General features: G+C 43.7%; 2 protein-coding genes across 3 annotated transcripts in view; both read left to right on the top strand.

The window, feature by feature from the left end:
- The window catches only part of Rbl1 (RB transcriptional corepressor like 1), a 67,271-nt gene extending 59,901 nt beyond the window's left edge, over positions 1–7,370 (top strand). The window contains exon 22 of the mRNA XM_070007262.1: positions 4,018–7,370. Coding sequence (XP_069863363.1) covers positions 4,018–4,188 — 171 coding nt within the window. The 3' untranslated portion in view covers positions 4,189–7,370. The remainder of the gene's footprint in view (positions 1–4,017) is intronic.
- An 8,442-nt stretch (positions 7,371–15,812) lies between these two features.
- Samhd1 (SAM and HD domain containing deoxynucleoside triphosphate triphosphohydrolase 1) overlaps positions 15,813–25,487 on the top strand; it is a 43,550-nt gene continuing 33,875 nt past the window's right edge. Inside the window, exons 1-2 of one of the 2 annotated variants that reach the window (XM_070007255.1) lie at positions 15,813–16,079; positions 21,766–21,832. In XM_070007255.1, the coding sequence (XP_069863356.1) occupies positions 15,872–16,079; positions 21,766–21,832 (275 nt within the window). In that variant the 5' untranslated portion in view covers positions 15,813–15,871. The remainder of the gene's footprint in view (positions 16,080–21,765; positions 21,833–25,487) is intronic. The other variant, XM_070007254.1, reaches the window with a different exon arrangement.

Below are 25,487 nucleotides of genomic sequence, written 5' to 3'. Positions count from 1 at the left end.
TATTGGTATATGTGGAGGGGAAGGGAAAAAACAAATCATTAAAACAGGGATACAGGAGGACCCATTGTACAAGTCGTTATGTCGAAAACGAACTTTACAACTTTGGTGGTGGGGGTGAGGGGGGGAAGGGGAAGGATACGAAGGGATGGGAAGGGGAAACAAAGGAGGAGGCTACAATGCTTGATAAGAAATGTACTCATTATCTTGCCCATGTAATTGTAACCCCTCTGTACAGTATTTTCACAATAAAAATAAATTAAATAAATAAATTAAATAAAACATAACCTAAAGCTGAGTGCCAGTAGCTCATGCCTATAATTCTAGCTAGTCAGGAAGCTAAGATATGGAGGATGAAAGTTTAAAGTTAGTCCAGACAGAACAGGTCCATGAGGGGCTGGGAAGGTGGCTCAGTGGTAGAGCACTTGCCTTGCATGCATGAGGCCCTGGATTCAATTCCTCAGCACCACATAAGCAAAAAGAAAAAAGCCGGAAGTGGCACTGTCGCTCAAGTGGTAGAGCGCTAGCCTTGAGCTAAAGAGCTGAGGGACAGCGCCCGGGCCCAGAGTTCAGGCCCCATGACCGGACCAAAAAAAAAAAAGAAAAGGTCCATGAAACTCCATCTTCAAAATAACCAGCAAAAAGCCAGGTGCTGGCCAGGTGCCAGTGGCTCAAACCTGTAATCCTGGCTACTCAGGTGGCTGAGATCTGAGGATTGCAGTTTGAAGCCAGCCTGGGCAAGAACTCTGTGTGAGATTCTTATCTCTGATTAACTACCAAAAAAGTCTGAAGTGGAGCTGTGGCTCAAGTGCTAGAGAACTGGCCTGGAGCAAAAACCTCAGGGACAGCATTCAAGCCCTGAGTTGATATCCCAGAACTGGCACAAAAAAATATATAAATAGCAAAAATGCCAGGCTGGAGGCATGGTCCAAATGGCATAACATTTGTCTAATAATCACAAGACCCTGAGTTCAAGTCCTAGTATTGAAAGAGAAAAATAGTTTGTATATTAAGCTGGACATAATGACAAACTCCTATCTATATATTCCAAAGAGTGATCAGCAGATACAGGAGGATCTTGAGTTCAAAGCAAGCCTGGACTACATAATAAAAGGCAGTATATAGCCGGGCGCCAGTGACTCAGGCCTGTAATCCTAGCTTCTGAGGATCACGGTTCAAAGCCAGCCCAGGCAGGAAAGGCCGTGAGACTCTTATCTCCAATAAACCACTAGAAAACCGGAAGTGGCGCTGTAGCTCAAGCAGTAGAGCACCCATCTTGAGCTGAAGAGCACAGGGACAGTCCCAAGTCCAGAGTTCAAGCCCCACAACCGACAAAAAAAAAGAGGCAGTATATTCACATCAGGTGTGCAGCTTATTGCTTATCTTGCATATATAAGGCCATAGTTCAATCCCCAGATCCACATACACACAAGAAAAGAAAATGAAAAAGATTATGTTGTTATATTTGTCGATGATATGGTATTTGGAAAGTTGACTTCAAGAAGCCATTATGTTTCCCAGTTTCAGCATGACTTTCAAGAGGAAGTGATTGAACATATTTTGTTTCTTTGAAACAGGATCTTTATATGTTGCCCAAACTGGCCTCCAACTTTTGGGCTCAAGTAATGCTCCTGCTTCAGTATCCCAAGTAGTGCACTCAAGTATGGAATGTTAAGTTTAAAAAAAAAAAATAATAATCTTTGAGGGCTGGGAAGTTGGCTCAGTGGTAGAGCGCTTGCCTTGCATGCATGAGGCCCTGAGTTTGATTCCTCAGCACCACATAAGCAAAAAAAAAAAAAAAGCCGGAATTGGTGCCGTGGCTCAAGTGGTAGAGCGCTAGCCTTGAGCTGAAGAGCTGAGGGACAGCGTCCAGGCCCAGAGTTCAAGCCCCATGACTGGACCCAAAAAAAAAAAATCTTTGAAATTAATGTAATGAAGTTAATGGATGGTAACATGGATTGTTGAAAAGTCTGAAAACAGCCGGGCGCTGGTGGCTCACGCCTGTAATCCTAGCTACTCAGGAGGCTGAGATCTGAGGATCACGGTTCAAAGCCAGCCCGGGCAGGAAAGACCATGAGACTCCTATCTCCAATAAACCACCAGAAAACCGGAAGTGGCGCTGTAGCTCAAGTGGTAGAGTGCTCGCCTTGAGCTGAAGAGCTGAGGGACAACGCCCAGGCCCAGAGTTCAGGCCCCATGACCGACAAAAAAAAAGAAAAGAAAAGAAAAGTCTGAAAACAGAGGCCTTCTCTTAGGTACCCTTTTAGAAATATTCTTTATCAAAAATATAATGATTGAATTGGGCATGCAAAGCTTCTAAGGCAGTGATTCTTTTTGTTTTGTTTTGATTTTTGTCCATTGTAGGGCTTGAACCCTGGGTCTGGACACTGTCCCTGAGCTCTTCAGCTCAATACCAGTATTCTACCACTTGAGCCACAGTGCCACTTCCAGTTTTCTGGTGGTTGATTAGAGATTAGAATCTCATTAACTTTCCATTTCTTGCTGGCTTTGAATTGTGATCCTCAGATCTCAGCTTCCTGATAAGCTAGGATTTCAGGCAGTGAGCCACCTGGCACCTGGCCTATGGCAGTGATTCTAAAACCATGAGTCAGAACCACATGGTTTCAACAGACTCAGTTCAACATGAATCTGTTGAACACAGATGCATGTTCCACAGACCTGCTCAATTACTAGAGTACTAGCAGGCAGGTCTGGAACTCTAAATAACTCTAAATTAACTCTATACATGACTATGATGCACAGCAGGAAACAGTTCTCTGAAACCTTGCTACTAAGTCTGGTTCACAAACATCAGCATTACCTGGGAACACGTTAGAAATAAAGAATCCCACACCAACACTTGCTCTACTAAATCTTAATCTGCATTTACAAGATTCCCTTAGATCATTGATAAGTGCATTAAAGTTTTAAAAGCATTACTCTTTTGTTCTTATTATTTTAAGTAGTTGTACAAAAGAGTTTCCATTCAATTAGTCAGATTATGAGTATAATGCATCTTGATCAGTGTCACCACTTCCATCATTCTCTCCATGAAAAGTATTATTTTTGAGGAAGAGGGTCCCAAACTTTAAGGAGCACCAAAATCATCAGAAATGTCCACTAAAACATGAGTTGCTGGGCTGGGAAGGTGGCTCAGTGGTAGAGCGCTTGCCTTGCATGCTTGAGGCCCTGGGTTCGATTCCTCAGCACCACATAAGCAAAAAAGAAAAAAGCCGGAAGTGGCGCTGTGACTCAAGTAGTAGAGCACTAGCCTTGAGCTGAAGAGCTGAGGGACAGTGCCCATGCCCAGAGTTCAGACCCCACAACCGGACCCCAAAAAAAAAACATGAGTTGCTGGACCCTCCCTTAAAGTGTAGAAGGTAAAAGGTTATGCATCAGAATTTCTATTTCTAATATTAGTTTCTTTTTTTTTAATTGTGAAAATACTGTACAGAGGGGTTACAATTACATGGGTCTAATATTAGTTTCTTGATGCTTTTGCCGTTTCTGATCAGGTTACTACACTTCCAATAACTATTGGTATATGGTACATTCATCTTTCTAAACCACCCAAAAAGGCTAGTTCTAGCCATCTTCCTTATTAGTTTGATATAGAGTCAAATAATAATCACTAGCCCAATGTTTAGATTTGAGTAGGAGTTTGAGGCAGGAAGGAGTTAACTTGGTTTTTTTTTTTTTTTTTTTTTTTTTGTCGGTCGTGGGGCTTGAACTCTGGGCCTGGGCGCTGTCCCTCAGCTCTTCAGCTCAAGGCGAGCGCTCTACCACTTGAGCTACAGCGCCACTTCCGGTTTTCTGGTGGTTTATTGGAGATAGGAGTCTCACGGTCTTTCCTGCCCAGGCTGGCTTTGAACCGTGATCCTCAGATCTCAGCCTCCTGAGTAGCTAGGATTACAGGCGTGAGCCACCAGCGCCCGGCTTAACTTGGTTTTTTGTTGACTTTTTTTTTCCATTGCTTTTTCTCTTTCCCCTATTTACTTATACACATTCTCCATTTTCCAGAGTTTGAAAGAGATCAACAACATGATAAGACAAGGTGAGCATAGAACCAAGAAGCGATCCATAGCCATCAGTGGAGATGCAGAATCCCCTTCTAAACGCCTCTGCCAAGAAAATGATGATGTTTTACTCAAACGGCTGCAGGATGTTGTTAGTGAAAGAGCAAACCACTAATGTTCCTGTTTCTGCTGAAAGCACTTTTAGGTTCTGTAGAAAGTTGGGTTTGGTCCTTCAAAACTTTCTGTCTTGTAGATGCTAATTATCATGAGGTTATAGAAAAAAAATCCCTAAATTAAGAGTTTTTAAAAAACACACAGGGAGGGCTGGGAAGGTGGGCCAGTGGTAGAGTGCTTACCTCGCATGCATGAGGGCCTGGGTTCTATTCCTCAGTAACACATAAGCAAAAAAAGCCAGAAGTAGCGCTGTGGCTCAAGTATTAGAGTGCTAGCCTTGAGCTGAAGAGCTCAAGGACAATGCCCAGGCCCAGAGTTCAAGCCCCACAGCCACCAAAAAAACAAAACACTAGGGCTGGGAAGGTGGCTCAGTGGTAGAGTGCTTGCCTTGCATGCATGAGGCCCTAGGTTCTATTCCTCAGCACCACATAAGCAGAAAAAGCCAGAAGTGGCGCTGTTGCTCAAGTATTAGAGTGCTAGCCTTGAGCTGAAGAGCTCAAAGACAATGCCCAGGCCCAGAGTTCAAGCCCCACAGCCACCAAAAAAACAAAACACACTAGGGCTGGGAAGGTGGCTCAGTGGTAGAGTGCTTGCCTTGCGTGCATGAGGCTCTGGGTTTGATTCCTCAGCACCACATAAGCAGAAAAAAACAGAAGTGATGCTAGCTTTGAGCTGAAGAGCTGAGGGACAGTGCCCAGGCCCAGAGTTCAGGTCCCACTACCGACAAAAAAAAAAACAAAACACACACACATACACACACACACACACACACATTAAAAAAAACATTACTCCAAAAGTTAGTTGACAAAGCACGCACGCACACACACACACACACACACACACACACACACACACACACACACACACACACACACACACACACACACACACACACACACACACACACACACACACACACACACACACACACATACATTAAAAAAACATTACTCCAAAAGTTAGTTGACAAAGATGTGCTTTGAATTAGATTGCAAAGAATATGCTAAGTGCCTTTATAAATACTGTCATAAGATTATTTTTTTAATGTTTCTTCCTTGGGTTAGTTTTTAAGATGAATTAAGAAGAAAACTCAGGCCATGTACCAGTGGCTCATGCCTGTAATCCTAGCTACTCAGGAGACTGAGATCTGAGGATTGTGGTTCAAAGCCAGCCTGGGCAGGAAACCAGCCTGGGCAGGAAAGTCCTTGAGACTCTTATCTCCAATGAACCATCAGAAACCAGAAGTGGCACTGTGGCTCAAGCGGTAGAACACTCACTTTGAGCTGAAGAGCTGAGGGACAGCGCCCAGGCCCAGAGTTCAAGCCCCACAACCAACAAAAAAAGAAGAAAATTCATAAATTATAGCTCATTTAAAATAATTGAATATCTCCTTTTGTGCTTTGTAATGTGAGAGAAAATTTCTATTCTTGCTAAGCATGCTCTGAAATACTTGGATTTTCAGTTACTGTTGAAGGTCAAGTTGGTTCCCACAGTACATAGATCAAGCATCAGCTCAGCTGGTCTCTGTCCAATTGTGGTAACTCCATTCTAGGCTCTCTGGACCCCTTGTCTTCTTCCTCTCCTTGAGCCTTGTACTGCCCCATTTCTTGATTTCCAGTCCTGAGCACTTTCTTAGCTTGGTGTTATAACCAACAAAAGAGGGATTTGCTTCTCTTTTTTAAACAACTACAATTTTAGTTTTTCATAGTATTAACAATTATATATGATTATATTGTCATGTAATTCTCAAAATAGGAAGCTGATTCTCAAGCCTGTAGAAAAGAATTTAATAGTTATTAAAAACTTAACTTTTAGTAATGTAGCATTATGATAATGTGTAAAATACTGCTTTTGAGGCCATCATAAAATTATTCATTGTCTTAATTCCCAAAAACATTTGAGTTGCTTTCCATTAAAACCACCTCATGCTTTATCATTTTAATATATATCACTAAAATAGCTGCTTATTACTTCTCTACAATGTTTTATTATATTTTTAATGTAACCCAAATATTCCTATTGGGATTTCACCACTGGGTTCTCCAAAGGTGTTTTCTACCTACTAGGGACTCAGCTTTCCAAAGAATCAGCTTTTCAACAAACGCTTCTAGTGTTTCCAGAATTGGAAGGATGTGGATGAGCCTTTTTTATTTTATTTTATTTTTTTTAAATACCAGTTCTGGGGCTTGAACTCAGAGCCTGGGCACTGTGTCCCTTAGCTTTTATGCTAAAGGCTGATACTCTACCACTTAAGCTATACTTGCACATCTGGCTTTTTGGTGGTTAGAGATAAGATTCTTGACTTTTCTACCCCAGCTGGCTTCAAACCACAATCCTCAGTTCTCAGTTCTCTTGAGTTTTAGCCTTATAGACATGAGCCACGCAGCGCCGGGCTAGATCAGTGATTAATTTTGAGAAGATGATATTGAATATATATTTTAAATGCAAACTGCAATTTTTAGATGCATGATGTTGAGGAAAAGGGTGTATGTAGCTCAATGATAGGGTGTTGACTAGCATTTGTGAGGCCCTTGGTTTAATCCTCAGCACTACAAAAAAAAAATAGTAATGTTTAACTTACCTAATTCTAGCTAATTTAAATAGTCTCAGATATGACTAACAATGATTAACATTATCAGCAATTGTATTTTTAAATTTTAAAAGGAATTTTGGTCACATCCTACTTTTTTGAAAATTTATATCCTTACTTTTTGTGTAGTATCTACACATTATAAGCCAAATAACAAAGTCTGTCTTGAATCTTGTACATACGTTTATGTAGCTATAACTACTGTATTTTTCTCATTTTTTAATTACAAAATATAAATGAGTATTTGTACATTGACTAGGAAGCTTTGGACATGTTTTTATCAATTTTTAATATTTGTATCAATGTACATAAATGGTAATAAAATTAGAATTTTAATGATTTTTGGAAAAAACTATGCTTGTGATTAGAAGCAAATCTTTGGTTCTCAAAATATCTTTAAAATTTCTCAGTGCAGCTTGAAAGTTCACATTCTTGGGGGTTTCTTGGGTCTACAAGGAATGGGAAGTTACTGCTTAGTGAGCACAGGGCTTTCTTTTGGAATGATGAAAATATTTTGCAACTTTGAGTGTATATATAATGAACATACATACGTATATACTTATATAGGTATGTATGTACACACACACACATATACATATGCATATATAGTATATTTATATATATATATATAGTGATAGCCGCCTAACATAAATTTACTAAAAGCCATTGAATTATACATATTAAAGTGGTTAAATGAATTTCACCTCAATTTTTTAAATGACAATATATAAATAAGTTTGATTATTTTGACATATAAAGAAGATTATTTCAAGGCATTGGAGTGAAAATGTGAGCCAACATAATGAAATGATCATATACCATGATCAACTTAGTTTCATTCCAGGGAGGCGAGGATGTATGTGAAATAATCATAATATATCACATAAACAGAACCAAGGACAAAAATCGCATGATCTTCTCAAAGCCTTTGACAAAATTCAGCATCCTTTTATGATAAAATCTTCAAAGAAACTGGGAATTAAAGGAATATACTTTAATTTAAAAAGTTTATATATGTGGGGTGCTGGTGGCTCACGCCTGTAATCCTAGCTACTCAGGAGGCTGAGATCTGAGGATCACGGTTAAAAGCCAGCCCGGGCAGGAAAGTCCGTGAGACTCTTCAATAAACCACTAGAAAACCAGAAGTGGCTCAAGTGGTAAAGCGCTCACCTTGAGCTGAAGAGCAAAGGGATAGTGCCGCATGACTGACAAGCAAAAAAAAGTCTATATATGACAAATCTATAGCCAACAATAAACAAGAAAAAGCTGAAATCATATCCTTTAAAGTCAGGAATGAGACAGGGTATACCCATTTTCCCAACTTTTGTACAGTATAGTACTAGAATTCCTAGCCAGAGCAATGAGGCAAGAAAAAGAAAAAAATGTTTCAAACAGGGAAATAAATTATTCCTATTTGCTGATAACATGATCTTATTAAGTTTCCTCGTGCACTTTGACCTCTCCACATACTCTCCACTGTTCACAGCCAACAGTTGGTCTGCTTCATGTCACTAATAGTTTCGCCTTTTCTAGAATTTCACATGAATGTATGTATGCAGAGTACCAAGGTCTGCAGTGTTGGCTTCTAAAAGCTCTTCTAATAGCTGTAGTCTAGCTAACTGTACCAATACAAATTCCCCTTCTGTTCTAGTTTAGGTTTACCAAGCATACCCATGTTGGCATAACTCAGGTTGATACTATTATGGTTCGAATTTAGGAACCAATGTCTAAAATATAAATTATAAAGCTGGGCGCCAGTGGCTCACACCTGTAATCCTAGCTACTAAGGAGGCTAAGATCTGAGGATTACAGTTCAAAGCCAGCCTAGGCAGGAATGTCCCTGAGACTCTTATCTCCAATTAAAAAATAAATAAATAAATAAACACCAGAAAACCACAAGTGGCGCTGTGGCTCAAGTGGTAGAGCGCTCTCCTTGAGCTGAAGAGATGAGGAACAGCACCCAGGCCCAGAGTTCAAGCCCCATGACTGACAAAAAAAAAAAAAAATACCCACAAAATATAAATTATAAGTGGCACCTGTTGGTGGCTCATACCTGTAATCCTATCTATGTAAGGGTAAGGGCAGATCTGAAGACTTGTTTAAAGCTGGCCCAGGCAGGAAAGTCCATGAGAGTCTTCAATTCACACACACACACCAAGCTGGAAGTAGAGCTGTATGTAACTCAAGTGGTAGAGCACTAGTCTTAAGCAGCACCAATAAATATTTTAAAATGTAATTAACTCTTAGCAATGACTTTCAAAGGTTTGATTAAGTTATTTTTACCTGGGATCACCAATCTCCTGTAGGAAGTCTAGTCTTTTGTTATGTTTGAGCATCCCAACTCTCAAAACATTCCAAATGCTGTCATTTATAGTCACCTAAGATTTCACAGGTGAAATCAACCACTTAAAAGCAACAAACCCAGCTCAAAATACAGAAAAAATAACAATGATTTTCAAGGCTTAAGTACAAATTCCAGAGCACTGAATACATGTGTATAACCCAACAAGGCTTTTCACCTCCTTGAGTTTCATTTCCTTGTCTGTTAAGTGGTTATAATAAGCCTAACAATATACCTAGTCAAGGAAGGAAGGTTATTATGTGAATTAAAGCTGCACAAGCCCAGCACAGTGGCTCACACCTGTAAGCCTAGCTACTCAAGGAAGGACTAACTCCCACCCTATTTTCCCAGGTTCATACAAATACCAGGCAAGCCACCAAAGATGTGTGTAGACTGCCTGACACAGGCAGGGCAATCCCACCTGAGCCTGGCTGTAAACATTCCATTGTGGGCAGCCTATATGGCTCTGAGGCCAAGCTGTGAGGCCAGGAAAGGGTTAAGAGGTGGGAAGACTAAAATCTATGCGGTGAAGGTCAAACCATCTAGGCAAGACAAATGTAGAACTGTTTAAACATTTTAAAAGCTTGGGACCTTAGATAAGGAAATACCCTATTCTCTCCCTGCACCTGCAGTCACTCCCCCCAACCCCATACTAAACTCATGTCACCCCTATCTTCTTGCTCAGACCCTCCCCCTCACACAACCTCCATACCTTGGGGAAACTCTGTGTCCCTCGCTGGCAATAAACAGTCCTAGCTTGTTGGGATGGAGTCTAGCCTGTTTCCTTCCTTTCTCCTCCATTTTCCTAACACTCAGGAGACTGAGATCTGAGGATCACAGTTTTTTTGTTTGTTTGTTTTGGTCAGTCATGGGGCTTGAACTCTGGGCCTGGGTGCTGCCCCTCAGCTCTTCAGTTCAAGGCTAGCGCTCTACCACTTGAGCCACAGTGCCACTTCCAAGGATCACAGTTTGAAGCCACCCTGGGCAGGAAATAATGGAAGACGCTACTAATCTCCAATAAACTACTCAGAAAAAGCTAGAAGTGGTGCTATGGCTCAAGGGGCAGGCCGAGTGCTAGCTTTGAGCAAAAAAAGCTCAGGGACAGCGTGCTAGCAAGGTGGCTCAGTGGTAGAGTGCTTGCCTTGGATGCATGAGGCACTGGGTTTGATTCCTCAGCACCACATAAGCAGAAAAAGCCAGAAGTGGCACTGTGGCTAAGTAGTAGAATACTTGCCTTGAGCTAAAGAGCTCAGGGACAGGCGTAGGACCAGAGTTCAGGCCCCATGACCGACAAAACAAGAAAAAAGAAGCAGCAGCAGCTCAGGGACAGCGTCCATTCCCAGAGTTCAAACCCCAAGACCAGCAAAAAATAAAAATAAAAACATAAAGGGGCTGGGAAGTTGGCTCAGTGGTAGAGTGCTTGCCTCGTATGCATTAGGCCCTGGGTTTGATTCCTCAGCACCACATAAACAGAAAAAGCCAGAAGTGGTGCTGTGGCTCAAGTGGTAGAGCACTAGCCTTGAGCTAAAATGCTGAGGGACAGTGCCCAGGCCCAGAGTTCAAGATTCACGACCAACCAAAAAATAAAAATAAAAACCATAAAAAAGGGGCTGGGAAGGTGGCTCAGTGGTAGAGCGCTTGCCTTGCATGCATGAGGCCCTGGGTTCCAATTCCTCAGCACCATATAAGCAAAAAGAAAAAAAGCCGGAAGTGGCGCTGTGGCTCAAGTGGTAGAGCACTAGCCTTGAACTGAAAAGCTGAGGGACAGCGCCCAGGCCCAGAGTTCAGGCCCTGCGACCGGACAACCAGATCCCCCCCAAAAAACAAAACTAAATAGAAAGAAAGAAAGAAAGAGAGAGAGAGAGAGAGAGAAAGAAAAGAAAGAAAGGAAAGAAAGAAAGAAAGCAAGAAAGAAAGAAAGAAAGAAAGAAAGAAAGAAAGAAAGAAAGAAAGAAAGAAAGAAAGAAAGAAAGAGAAAGAAAGAAAGTTGTACAAGTTGGCTGGTTGAGTTACTGGCAGCTGGAGGTCAGGAAAGAAATTGCTGGAGATTATTAAGATTACTGGGAAGTGGACCTTAAAGTAGTTCCTTTTGCTGTCCTTTCTAATCTTAACCATGGCAAGATGAGCTTCAGAAGATGAAAGCTTGAGTAGCTAATTTTTGTTATGGCCAGAGCCCTGGGCCTGGTCTGTTGTTTCCCAGATCATAGGATGGCTGTGTGGAGTAGGACCACCAGTGGAATTGGCCCATTATAAAGAGTAAGCTTTGGAGTCAGAGATAGCACAGCCTTTGATTTTCAACTGTCACTGTCCACATTACATTGAGCAAATACCCAACATCTTTCACAAGTTCAGGGACACGTAGAAAGTAAAAGGAGAAAATAATAAATGTGACATTAAGTTATGTCCTTTTGTTTTATTTTGTTTTTGTTGGTCATGGGGCTTGAACTCAGGGCCTGGGTGCTATCGCTGAGCTTTTGCACTCAAGGCTAGTCTCTATTACTTTGAGCCACAGAACCATTTTAGGTTTTCTGGTGGTTAATTGGAGATGAGAGTCTCATGGACTTTTGAAGCTAGGGACTTAGAAGTGCAGTCCTCAGATCTCAGCCTCCTGAGTAGCTAGAATTACAGACATGAGCCACTGGTGCTTGGCTTGAACTTATGTTTTTTTTTTGTTTGCTTTGTTTTTGGGTCTGGTCGTGGGGCCTGTACTTTGGGCCCAGCGCTGTCCCTCAGCTCTTCAGCTCAAGGCTAGCACTCTACCACTTGAGCCACAGCGCCACTTCTGGCTTTTTTCTTTTTGCTTATGTGGTGCTGAGGAATCGAACCCAGGGCCTCATGCATGCAAGGCAAGCGCTCTACCACTGAGCCACCTTCCCAGCCCATACTTATGTTTTTTAACAGGCAGTAAAAATTTTCAAAAGCAATTGCTTTGAACAAACACATTGATGCAACTAAAGCCTGTTTCTATCTCCTTGTTGGTGATAGATGATGGTATGGAAACCTTGCTGGGAAGGAAGACTGTCCCAAGAGCCTTATAAATACATATTTTAAATCAGCTATTTCTGACTTTAAAATATGTCCTTCAAGCCGGGCTCCAGTGGCTCATGCCTGTAATCCTAGCTACTAGGAGGCTGAGAACTGAGGATCGCGGTTCAAATTATCTCCAATAAACCACTAGAAAACTGGAACTGGCACTGTGGCTCAAGCGGTAGAACGCTAACCTTGAGCTGAAGAGTGCAGGGACAGTGTCCAAGCCCAGAGTTCAAGCCCCACAACTGACCAAAAGAAAAAAAATATGTCTTTCAAGCCAGGCGCTGGTTGCTCATGCCTGTAATCTTAGCTACTCAGGAGACTTGAGATGTGAGGATCACAGTTTGAAGCCAGTTGAGCAGGAAAGTCCATCAGACTCTTATCTCCAATAAACTACTTTAAAAAAAAAAAAAAAAAAGCTGGAAGTGGTTCTGTGGCTCAAGTGCTAGAGCACTTGTCTTTAACAAAAGAAGTTCAAGGACAGCACCTAGGCCCAGAGTTCAACTCCTAGGACTGCCCCCTCACTACCACCCCCCAGGGGGTGGGGGGGGGGAGGGAAACTTTCAGACATAGGCTATTTGTCTTTTTTTCTTTTGTCTGGGGCCTGAACTCTGGGCCTGAGTGTTGTCCCTCAGCTCTTAAGCTCAAGGCCGTACTCTACCACTTGAGCCACAGTGCCACTTCTGGCTTTTTCTGCTTATGTGGTGCTGAGGAATCAAACCCAGGGCCTCATGCATGCAAGGCAAGCACTCTACCACTGAGCTACCTTCCCAGCCCCTGGGCATGTTTTTCTAAGCCTGGCTTTTTGTGTACATTCCCCCTGGTCTGTGGGAATATAAAATATTTAGGAATGCTAGATTAATAGAAAAGAACTCTACATCAAAACTCCCATTAAGAAGCAGTGATTAGCTGGGTGCTGGTGGCTCACGCCTGTACTCCTAGCTACTAAGGAGGCTAAGATCTGAGAATCAGGTTCAAAGCCAGCCCGGGCAGGAAAGTTCGTGAGACTCTTGATAAACCACTAGAAAACTGGAAGTGGCACTGTGGCTCAAACGGTAGAGTGCTCGCCTTGAGCTGAAGAGCGCAGGGACAGCGCCCCACGACCGACAAAAAAAAAAAGCAGTGATTAGAGCTGGGCATCAGTGGTTCATGCCAGTAATCCTAGCTACTCAGTAGGCTGAGATCTGAGAATCGTGGTCCAAAGCCAGCCTGGGCAGGAAAGTACATGAGACTCTTATCTCCAATAAACCACTCAGAAAACCAGAAGTGGCACTGTGGCTCAAGTGGTAGAGTGCTTGCTTTGAGCTGAAGAGCTGAGGGACAGTGCCCAGGCCCAGAGTTCAAACCTCACAACCACCACCACCACCAACAACAACAACAAAAAAGAAGCAGAAGAAGCAGCAGCAACAGCAGCAAGAAGCAGTGATTAACCAGGTACTGATGGCTCATGCCTATAATCCTAGCTACTCAGGATGCTCAGATCTGAGGATCACAGTTTGAAGCCAGCCTGGGCAGTAAAATCCAAGAGACTCTTATCTTTAGTTAACCAGAAAACCAGAAGTAGTTCTGTAGTTCAAAGTGGTAGAGTGCTATCCTTGAACAAAAGAAGCTCAGGGACAGCATCCAGGCCTTAAGTTTAAGTCCGGAAAAAGTAAAAAGCAGGGATTATACTTGGGTGCCAGTGGCTTACACCTGTAATCCTACTCAGGAGACTGAGATCTGAGGATCCTGATTCAAAGTCAGCCCAGGCAGGAAAGTCTGTGACTCTTATCTTCATTTAATCACCAAAAAGCCAGAAATGGGTCTGTGGCTCAAGTGTTAGAGCACCAATCTTAAGCAAAAAAAAAGCTCAGGGAAGCGGGTGCCAGTGCTCACACCTGTAATCCTAGCTACTCAGGAGGCTGAGATCAGGATCACAGTTCAAAGCCAGCTTGAGAGGAAAGTCAATGAGACTCTTATCTCCAATAAACCACTAGAAAGCCAGAAGTGGCTCAAGTGGTAGAGCGCTCGCCTAGAACTGAAGAGCGATGTCATGCACCCAAGCCCAGAGTTCAAGCCCCATGACCTACAAAAATTAAAAAATTAAAAAAAAGCAAACTCAGGGACAGTGTCCAGGCCTTGAATTCAAGCCACAGTACTGGCAGGAAAAAGAAGAGGAAATAATTGGGGGCTAGAAGTCGGTGAACTCTAGCTACTGAGGAAGCTGAGATCTGAAGATCAAGGTTCAAAGCCAGCCTGTAGCTCCAATTAAACACTCAAAAAACCGGAAGCGGAGGGCTAGGAAGGTGGCTCAGTGGTAGAATGCTTGCCTTGCATGCATGAGGCTCTGGATTCGATTCCTCAGCACCACAAAGCAGAAAAAGCCGGAAGTGGTGCTGTGGTTCAAAGTGGTGGAGCGCTAGCCTTGATCAAAAGGGCTCAGGGACAGCGTCTAGGCCCTGAGTTCAAGCCCAATAACAACAACAAAATCATTGGGGGCTGAAAGGGTGGCTCATTTGGTGGAGCACCGTTCTTCATCCCTAGTTCAATCCTTAATACTGCCAAAACGAGTAAAGATTTCATAACAGTGTCTGATACACAACAGAACTGCTTGCCAATACTTTATTTCACCAATTTGAGGTTTTATTTTGGTCCATTTTAGGAAATGAGGTTAGCCGCTTCCCTTCTTCTGGGAGGGGGATCCGGGATGGAGAAAGGAGTGGAGGGTTCTTCTTAACAGGGATCTCTAAGATCTGGAGTCAGCTTGCAGATTAAGTCCCGGCCCTAGGTCCCCACCTGTTTACAAAATTCGGTTTCCATTTCCCCGATGCTGGGGTGTTTACCCAGTGTGACGTACAAATTTCCGCCCCGGTTGCAAGAGTCTCATTCCCGGCCGCCTGGGATCGAGCCTCCCCGCCCGCAATTCCCGTCCTAACACCTCCTTCTAGGAACTGACTCTCCCGAACTCCCGCGGTCCGATGAGACCCCTGTGACGGCCCCTGAAAGTCTGCTTCCATCCCGCCCACACCGGTCACTAGCCGCCCCATTCCCCCGTGGAGCAGCCCGGAAGGTCTGTCCCCCAATAAAACCTGAGCCCTCATCTGTCGCTCGCCTCTCAGTTCTAACAGGATCGGTCTCCATTTACAAGGAAGTGTCTGTGGAAGCGAAAGACAGGCATCCCCAGGGCCCTGTCGCCGCACGACCGTGCTGGGCCACTTCTCAGACGCGAACCGCCACCGTGCCACCGGTCTAATGTCACCCCAGGGTCTCCCAGGTCCTCCAGCCCCGGCCCATTTCCCTTTGGCAGCCTCCTGGCCTTTCAACGTTTCCTTTACAACCTTAGGGAGTTTGAAATCTGGCAAAAAGGAGGACTTAGGATAGGCACTGGGGGTGGGCACCCCGCTTCCCCTGGAAACTCCCGAACCCAGAGTGTGGCCAGACCTCCCCCACCCCAGGACCGCCTCTAGCTCCACTCAATGCCCGCCCTTTCCCGAAGGCCTGGGCGGGGTTGAGGACGCCTGCACAGCTACTGCGCCTGCGTAATGAGCCCCGAGGTGGGAGGTGGCGAGGTGGTGCGTCTGACAGGGCTGGTGCGCATTGCGCCTGCGCACGGGGCCCGGCGGCCCCCCCCCCCCCCTCCCGATATGGAGTGGACTCGCTGTCCGGGCCGGGCTATAAGTGCGCCTGCGCGCAGGCCGGGCGCCGCGGTCCTTGACTGTGCTGCGCTGGGCGCCGGGTGGAGCCATGCGGAGAACGGACTGCGAGCAGCCCCCAAAGCGGCCCCGGTGCGATGGCAGCCCCAGAACCCCTCCGAATACTCCTCCCGCTGCGACTAACTGTTCGCCGGGATCCAAACTCCACCCCGACCATCGGACCTGGGACCCGGAGCAGGTGTGCTCCTTCTTGGAGCGCAGAGGCTTCAAGGAACCGGGACTGCTGAGAAACATCCGAGGTAGCGGCGCCGAGGGGCGCGGGGCGGCCACCGCCGCGGGCCGGGGGCCGGGGGCCGGGCCGGGGGGCCCTACGCCCGCGAGGGGCCGAGCGGAGGGGTGGACCTGAGGCGGGGGCGCCGTGAGAGGGCGGCCGGAGGCCGTGGCCACCCCTCCGGAGCAGAGGTCCCCGGGCGGGAAGGGTCCCGAGGCCTGCAGCGGGAAACCTCCGGGACAGAACCCCCCGAGGCGGAGGAGACGCGGGGGCTCCAGGGCAGGAGATCCAAGGAGGGAGCCATTGGGGGGGGGCGCGGGGCTGTGAACGCGGGAGGGGCTGGTGTCCGTGGGTCTCCACCGGGTAGGCTTCTTCAGGCACTTGACCCCTCAGCCCCGACTGGAGACATTAGGTCCGCCCCTTTTAGCTGGAAGATTTCCCCAGACCTTGGTCTGAGGCTGGCTGTCACTCGGGCTCATCGGGCTCCGGAGACCCCTGGCTGCTAACCGCAAGGCCATAAACACTTGCCACAAGAGAGCTTCGGAAGTTGCTGTACCCCCCCCCCCCCGCCCCGGTCTCCACCCTCCCTACACCTGAACGTGGGGTTTCCCTAAAGAGGAGTGTGTGTGTGTGTGTCTGAACGTGGGGTTTCCCTAAAGAGGAGTATGGATGTGTGTGTGTGTGTGTGTGTGTGTGTGTGTTGTGTGTATTCTGGGGCTTGAACTTAGGGCCTGTGTGTGTGTGTGTGTGTGTGTGTGTGTGTGTGTATTCTGGGGCTTGAACTTAGGGCCAGGGTGCTGTCCCTTAGCTTTTCCCACTCAAGGTTGATTACCACTTAGGCTATACCTCCACTCCCAGCTTTTTGCTAGTTAATCGGAGATAAGAGTCTCACAGACTGCCCTGAATGGCCTTGAACTGTGAACCTTAGATCCAACACTCCTTGGTAGCTAGGATTAACAGGGGTGAGCCACCCAGCCAGGCATCCGGCTTTTTATTAGTCTTTGAATTTCCATTGACTACTATAGCATCCCAGAAGGGCTCAGTGTTTGTGGGTAATAATTATATTTGGCTCTTTGTAAGCAATTTCGCTTCCTAAATATGAACACTTTTTTTTTTTCAGTTGAGACTGAACCCCCAGCATTGCACACATTCTCCTTGACCACACCCAGGGAGCTGTGCAAACTGAATTTTAAGCTTGAGTCAATCTTCCACTTGACATCTACTCAAACTAATTGTTTTTCTGGGTATAAAATTTAACTCTTGCCCATCGTTCAGTGTGTTTAATAGGAGTTGGGTTCTTTGCTGATTGTGATTTGCAAATTCAGTAAACTTTGGTGAGGTGGTTCAGAACCTAAGTGTAGCTTGAGTAATAGAGTATTACTTCTCCTTTTCCTTTTACTTCTCTTTTCCCCATCTCCTTTTATTTCTCTTCTCCCCTTCTCTTTTACCTTTTCTCCTTTTTATTAAGACTGACAACAGGTGAGATGATGTTTTCTTTTTATTTTATTTTTTGTGCCAGTTCTGGAGCTTGAAGTTGGACACTGTCTCTTAGCTTTTTCACTGAAGCCTTGTGCTTTACCACTTGAGCCACAGTTGTACTTCTGGATTTTTGGTGGTTAATTGGAGATAAGAGTCTCCGAGATTTTCCTACCAGGCTGGCTTCAAACCACAATTCTCAGATCTCAGCCTTCTAAGTAACCAGGATTATAGGCATGAGCAACCAGCGTCCAATAATTTTATGTTTTCTATCTTCCAAATGTGATTGTCTGTGTTGTTGGCTCTTTGTGTGATAGTTTTGTAGATTGATTCATTGCCCTCCAAAATGATCTGTGTCCTCTAGAACCCTTACTCTATGCTAACAGAAGAGTGTGCATGCTTTTATTGTGTTAAAAACTGACCAAGTACCTGCTTGTACCTTGGTCAGGATTCCCTGTTTCTTTACAGGCCTCTAAGCTCTTGCTTGTCTCCAAACCTAAGCAAACACTAAAAAGTCGGATATGCCCTCAGATTAGCTTTTTATGGGACACTCTTGGCCACAGTGAGACCCCCACCTTCTTAGACCCTGCTTGTTATTTCCTCTTGCTTCTCTAGCTTCCCTTCAAAGGTTTTGCTTATCTCTACTTGCCTGTCCTTTTCCCAGTAAAAGAAAACATTTTTCTGTTTGATTTTGAGCACTAGCAATTTTCTGAGTTTAGAGCTTTCTTTTTATTTTCAGTATGCAAGATGATTCTTAGCTGGACACTGGTAGCTCACACCTATAATCCTAGCTACTCAGGTGGCTGAGATCTCAGGACTGAAGTTTGAAGCCAGAAAGGGTAGACAATGCCAAGAGCTTCTTATGGCCAATTAACCAGGAAAAGGCAAGAAGTGGAGGTGTGGCTTAAGAAGTAGAATGTCAATCTTATGTGAAAAAGCCAAGCAAGGCCCAGAATTCAAGCCCCAGTTCTGGCACCAATTAAAAAAACAACAAAATCTGAGTGCTGGTGGCTGACATGTAATTCTAGCTACCCAGGAGGTTGAGATCAGAGGATCATGGTTTGAAGGCAGCTTAGGCAAAAAAGTCTAAAACTCTTACCTCTAATTGACTATCAAAACAAAACAATAAAAGCAGTCTTTTTTTTTTTTTTTTGGTTGGTTGTGGGGCTCAAACTCGGCCTGGGCGCTGTCCCTGAGCTCTTCAGCTCAAGGCTAGTGCTCTACCACTTGAGCCACAGCTCCACTTCCAAAACAATAAAAACAGAAGTGTAGCTCTGGCTCAAGTATTAGAGGACTAGCTTTGAGCAAAATAGCTCAAGGACAGAATGTAGGATCTGAGTTGAAACCCGAGAGAGAGAGAGAGGGGGGGGGGAGAAGGGGGGAGAGAGGAGAGAGAGAGGAAAGAGAGATATGGGGCTTTACACACTGAATAATTGTTTTTCATAAGACAAATACAAAATATAATATAATTTGATTTATTTATTAAATTTTTGTCAGTTGTGGGGCCTGAACTCAGGCAGGGCCTGAGTACTGTCCCTGAGATCTTTTACTCAAGGCTAGCACTTTGCAACTTTGAGCCATAGCTCCATTTCTGGATTTTGAGTGGTTAATTGAAGATCAGAATCTCACAAGGACTTTGCTAGCCAGGCTAGCTTCGAACCACGATCCTGTATCTCAGCCTCCTGAGTTGCCAGGATTACAGGCATGAGCCACCAATGCCTGGCAAATAAATAATTTTTATTTCAGTTGTGTGTGTGTGTGTATACTGAGAATTAAACCCAGGGCCTCACAAGCCCTCTACCACATGAGCCACTCCTATAAATTAGAAAACCACTTCCTCTTTTTTTTCTTGTCACCTTCAGAATGAAGGTTTTTGTTTTTTATGTTTAGTCCAGAGTTCTAGAATCCTAAGTTAGGAAGAACTAGAATTAACTATGTGGATTGGTAAATTTATATTCACATTTAAATGTATATATATATATATATATATATATATATATATATATACACATACATACATATGGATATATAACATACATGTACATGGAGCTTTTTTTTTTTTTTTTTTTTTGGTTGATCGTGGGTTTTGAACTCTTGGCATGGGCACTGTCCCTCAGTTCTTCAGCTCAAGGCTAGTGCTCTACCACTTAAGCCAGAGTGCCACTTCCAGTTTTCTGGTAGTTAATTGGAGATAAGAGTCTCATGGATGTTCCTGCCTGGGCTGACTTTGAGCTGCGATCCTTAGATCTCAGGCTTCTGAGTAGCTAGGGTTACAGGTGTGAATCACTGGCATCCAGCTATATACAGCTTTCAAAACACAAAGTGTTGTGTTGCTTTCCAAGGAGGTGTTAGAAATAAATCAACATGCCTATGATCTCAGGAAGCGGAGATCTGAGGCTCAAGTTTCAATGCCAGCCCTTACAGGAAAGTCCATGAGACTCTCATCTCCAATTAACTACCAAAACAAAAACAAAACAACCAAGCTGGAAGTGGAATTGTGGTTTAAGTGGTTGAGTGCTAGTCTTGAGCAAAAAAGCTCTGGGACAGTCTCAAGCCTCAAGTTCAAGCCCCAGAACAACAACTTTGGGTATTCCCAATACTTTGGGTACTCTGTGTGTGTATGTTTGTGTGCACACATGTGGGCCAAACTGGGGCTTGAACTCAGGCCCTCAAACTCACTGGACTTCTTCACTTATGGCTTGAGCCACACTACCTTTTTGCTGTGCCACCAGCTTTGGGTACTCTTTAGACAAAATTCTACGAACCATAACTTAAGTTTTCTTCTCCACCCCCACCCAAATTCTAGGTATTTAAAAACAGGAAGCACAACCTGGCATAACCTCACAAGTAATTAGTCAGGGTTTACTTTTTCCTGTCTGCTTTTCTTCAAATAATTTACATGAATAATTTGTTTACCTGATTTATCAAAAATCCTTCTTGGTTTTGTTATTAAGATTTTACAAATAGCAAATCAATGCCGGGCGCTGGTGGCTCACGCCTGTAATCCTAGCTACTCAGGAGGCTGAGATCTGAGGATCGCGGTTCAAAGCCAGACCGGGCAGGAAAGACCGTGAGACTCCTATCTCCAATAAACCACCAGAAAACCGGAAGTGGCGCTGTAGCTCAAGTGGTAGAGCGCTCGCCTTGAGCTGAAGAGCTGAGGGACAGTGCCCAGGCCCAGAGTTCAAGCCCCACGACCGACAAAAAAAAAAAAAAAAAAAAAAAAAAAAAAAAAAAAAAAGATTTTACAAATAGCAAATCAAAAGTATGGTTCAGGCTAGAAATGACAAAATTCTTGCCCTCGTGTGTACAAAGTTCTGGGTTCAATCCTCATTGCAAAAAAGAACAAACATAAGCCAGCTTTGAGCCTAATTACAGGCACGATGCTTCATACCTGTAATTTCAGCATTCAACAGATTTGGGAAAATCAGACTAATATCACTTCTTAGCCTTTTGGACAATTTATTATTTTTTTTGGGTCCAGTCGTGCGGCCTGAACTCTGGGCCTGGGCGCTGTCCCTCAGCTCTTCAGCTCAAGGCCAGCGCTCTACCACTTGAGCCACAGCGCCACCTCCAGCTTTTTTGTTTTTGCTTATGTGGTGCTGAGGAATCGAACCCAGGGCCTCAGGCATGCAAGGCAGCACTCTACCACTGAGCCATCTTCCCAGCCCTTCACTTCTTAGCCTTTTGGCTAAGATCTTAGCCATAAGAAATGGAATAACATTTGCCTATAATCTATGTATATACTTTGGTTTTGTTTTTGCCAGTCCTGGGGCTTGAACTTAGGGCCTAGGTGCTGTGCTTGGGCCTCTCTACCAGTTGAGCCACAGCACCACTTCTGGCTTTTTCTGTTTATGTGGTGCTGAGGAATCAAACCCAGGGCTTCATGCATTCTGGCAAGCACTCTACCACTAAGCCACATTCCCAGCTCATATGTATATACTTTAAATGATCTCTAGTTGACTTATAATAGATTGTAAATGTTATGCATACTTGTTTTACCGTATTTTTCAGGAATAATGACAAGGAAGTCTGTCCATGTTCAATACAGATGCATTATTTCCCCCAGTGTTTTCTGTTAGCCATTCAGAAGTAGAATCCATGGATACAGAGAGCTGACTGTACCTCACACAGTCCTTTGCCTGGAATAGGTTCTCGATAAGTCAGTGGATTCAAGTAGAAAAGTATCAAAAACATACACCGTAAATGTATTTGTTTTTTTCTTCTTCATTTCACAGAAAATAAAATCACAGGTTCGATCCTGCCCTTTCTCGATGAGTCTCTTTTTGAAAATCTTGGAGTAAGGTAGGAATGATAAGTATTCATATTAACACTAAACACACTTTATTCACCTTTGAGAGATATAAGCTTGCAGCCTCTGTAACTATCTTCATTCTCAGTCTGTGATGTATTCTAAAACAGAATCCCTTGTTTGCTATTTGGGTTTTTTTGTTTTTGTTTTTGTTTTTGTTGGTTGTGTGGCTTGAACTTGAGCCCTGGGTGCTAGTCTTTTTTTTCTTTCTTTCTTTCTTTTTCTTTTTTTTTTAATTGTGAAAATACTGTACAGAGGGGTTACAATTACATGGGCAAGATAATGAGTACATTTCTTATCAAGCATTGTAGCCTCCTCCTTTGTTTCCCCTTCCCATCCTTTCCCCTCCTTACCCTGCCCCCCATCCAATCTGCCTCCCTCCCCTCACCAAAGTTGTAAAGTTCGTTTTCGACATAACGACTTGTACATCTCATTGTTGCAATGGGTCCACCTGTATCCCTATTTAAACGATTTGTTTTTTCCCTTCCCCTCCACAAATTATACTGACATCAAATACAGTGAAAGCAGGGGTTATACCGTGGGGGAGGGACATACAAAGCAACAAAGAAATCATCTTATAAATGTGTTAGAAATAATCGCATGAAGCCGGGCGCTGGTGGCTCACGCCTGTAATCCTAGCTACTCAGGAGGCTGAGATCTGAGGATCGCGGTTCAAAGCCAGCCCGGGCAGGAGAGACCATGAGACTCCTATCTCCAATAAACCACCAGAAAACCGGAAGTGGCGCTGTAGCTCAAGTGGTAGAGCGCTCCCCTTGAGCTGAAGAGCTGAAGGACAGCGCCCAGGCCCAGAGTTCAAGCCCATGACCGACAAAAAAAAAAAAAAAAAAGAAATAATCGCATGAGGGCTGGGAAGGTGGCTCAGTGGTAGAGCGCTTGCCTAGCATGCCTGAGGCCCTGGGTTTGATTCCTCAGCACCACATAAGCAAAAAGAAAAAAGCCGGAAGTGGCGCTGTGGCTCAAGTGGTAGAGTGCTAGCCTTGAGTTGAAGAGCTGAGGGACAGCACCCAGGCCCAGAGTCCAGGCCCCATGACTGGACCCCCCCCCAAAAAAAAAAAAAAGAAAAGAAAAGAAAAAGAAATAATCGCATGAAAGAAAAAAACATTTGAATACATATCTTAGGGTTCATTTCCCTAACATCAACTTATCTGACCTTTTCTGCTTGATTCAGACATATACTAGTTATTGCAAATAAGGGAATCCATGGGACCTTTGTTTCTTTGGGCCTGGCTTACTTCACTTAATGTAATTTTTTCCAAGGCTTTCCATTTCCTAACAAATGGGGCAATGTCATTCTTTCAGATGGAGGCATAGAATTCCATTGTGTATATATACCACATTTTCTTGATCCATTCATCTACTAAGGGGCATCTGGGTTGGTTCCATATCTGCAATAAACATAGTCATGCTGGTAGCTTTAGTGTGGTCTTGTTTGTGAACATTTGGGTAAATGCCCAAAAGTGGGATTGTTGGGTCATAGTGGAGTCTTTTGAGGAACCTCCATACTGCTTTCCAAAGTGGTTGAACAAGTTTTCACTCCCACCAACAATGCAATAAGGTTCCCTTCTGTCCACATCCCTTCCAGTATCTGTTGTTATTAGAGTTCTTGATTATAGCCATTCTAGCTGGGGTGAGGTGGTATCTCAATGTTGTTTTGATTTGCATTTCTTTTATGGCTAGGAAGGTTGAGCATTTCTTCATGTGTCCATTGGCCATCCTTCTTTCCTCTTCAGAGAAGTTTCTCTTTAAGTCTTTAGCCCACTTATTTATTGGGCAGTTGTTTCTTTTTTTTATTTTTTATTTTATTTTATTTTATTTTATTTGTGAACATCTTGTACAGAGGGGTTACAATTACATGGGCAGGATAATGCATACATTTCTTACCAAGCATTGCAGCCTCCTCCTTTTTTTACCCTTCACCTCCTTTCCCAGCCTCCCCCCTCCCCCCCAATCCTCCCCCCCCCCACCGACATTGTAAAGCTCGTTTTTGACATGACAATTTGTACTTCTCATTGTTGCAACAGGTCCACCTGAATCTTTAAACGACTTGTTTTTCCCCATCTCCTCCACAAGTTATACTGACATCAAATATATTGAAAGCGGGGGTTATACTGTGGGGGAGGGACATACAAAGCAACAAAGAAATAATCTTATAAATGTGTTAGAAACACATGCACAAAAGAAAAAAAAACATTAAAATACCTATCTAAGGGTTCATTTTCCTAACATCACATTATCTGACTTTTTCCGCTTGACTCATACATATACTAGATATGGGCAGTTGTTTCTTTGAAGATTTGTTGTTGGGGGGATTTAATTTTTTGAGTTCCAGGTATATTTTAGATATGAGATCCTTGTCTGTTGTATGGCTAGTGAAGATCTTCTCCTAATCTGTGGGCTTTCTATTACTGGGTGCTATTCTTGAGTTCTTTTTGCTCAAGACTTCAAGCCACAGCTCCACCTTTTCTGTTGGTTAATTGGAGATGAGAGTCACAAGGACTTTCCTGTCCAGACTGGCTTTGTACTGTGATCCTCAGATCTCAGCATCCTGAGTAGCTAGGATTATAGGCATGAGCTACAAGCTGCTGGCTTGCTATTTGTTTTTGCTGTGTCAATCCTATTTGATATTACAAAGGAATTGTATTTTAAAAGATTTTTCTAACAAGCTTTCAAGTTTGTAGTGGCCAACTTTTTTATTTTCAGTTTCAAAATAATTGAATCACACATATCAAACATACATAGGAACTAATAGGAAGAAAAAATATACTAGCAATATAATCAAGGCTACAACCCCATCTTGAATATATTTAAAGGTCTTTCTAAAACTTTTTTTGGGGGGGTTGGGTGGGGGTTCTTTGCTTGTTTTTTGTTTTTGTTTTTGTTTTAATTTCTAGTCCTGGGACTTGAACTCAAGGACTGGACACTGTCCCTCAACTCTTCAGCTCAAGGCTAGCACTTGAGCCACAGTGCCATTTCCAGCCTATTCTGTTCATGTGGTACTGAGGAATGGAACCCAGGGCTTCATGCATGCTAGATAAGCACTCTACCACTAAGCCACATTCCCAGCCCCTAAAGCTGTTTTAAGACTGAAATGTAACCATGTCTGTAAAATGTCAAAGCATACAATTAGCCCTTAAATTTACACACACACACACACACACACACACACACACACAAACACAAACTCTCTATAGGCATCTCTGTGTGACTAGAGGGTCTAGAGTCTACATTAAAGTGGAGGACAGGGGACTTTAAAGATCTCATTTGGGTATCTGGTATTTACTATTCTTTATAATGGAGTTTTTGTTTGTTTCCCTTGAGGAATTGGCAACAGTGAGAAAATAGGATCTGTATTAGGGGCGATTTCATTTGGTTAATTGTTGTTTATGGTTACTGTAACCAAAGAATCAAAATAAAGGATTACTGAATTACTTCATGGTACTATTGCTTAGGATCTGGTAATGAAAGTGGATGATAAAGATTACCTTCTTGTATAACTGACTTTCAGCAAGTGTCCTTTGGATCAAAATCATCAGGAACCTCCTCTTGGTACTTCTTTTTTTCCTTGCTTTCTCTCACTCTCCCACCAGTACTGGGGTTTGAACTCAGGGCTTGTGCTCTTTAGCTTTT

The sequence above is a fragment of the Dipodomys merriami genome, unplaced genomic scaffold (assembly GCF_024711535.1).
Source record: "Dipodomys merriami isolate MVZ:Mamm:240054 unplaced genomic scaffold, mDipMer1.0.p SCAF_7, whole genome shotgun sequence".
NCBI lineage: Eukaryota > Metazoa > Chordata > Mammalia > Rodentia > Heteromyidae > Dipodomys > Dipodomys merriami.
This window is presented reverse-complemented; position numbering and strand designations above follow the sequence as displayed.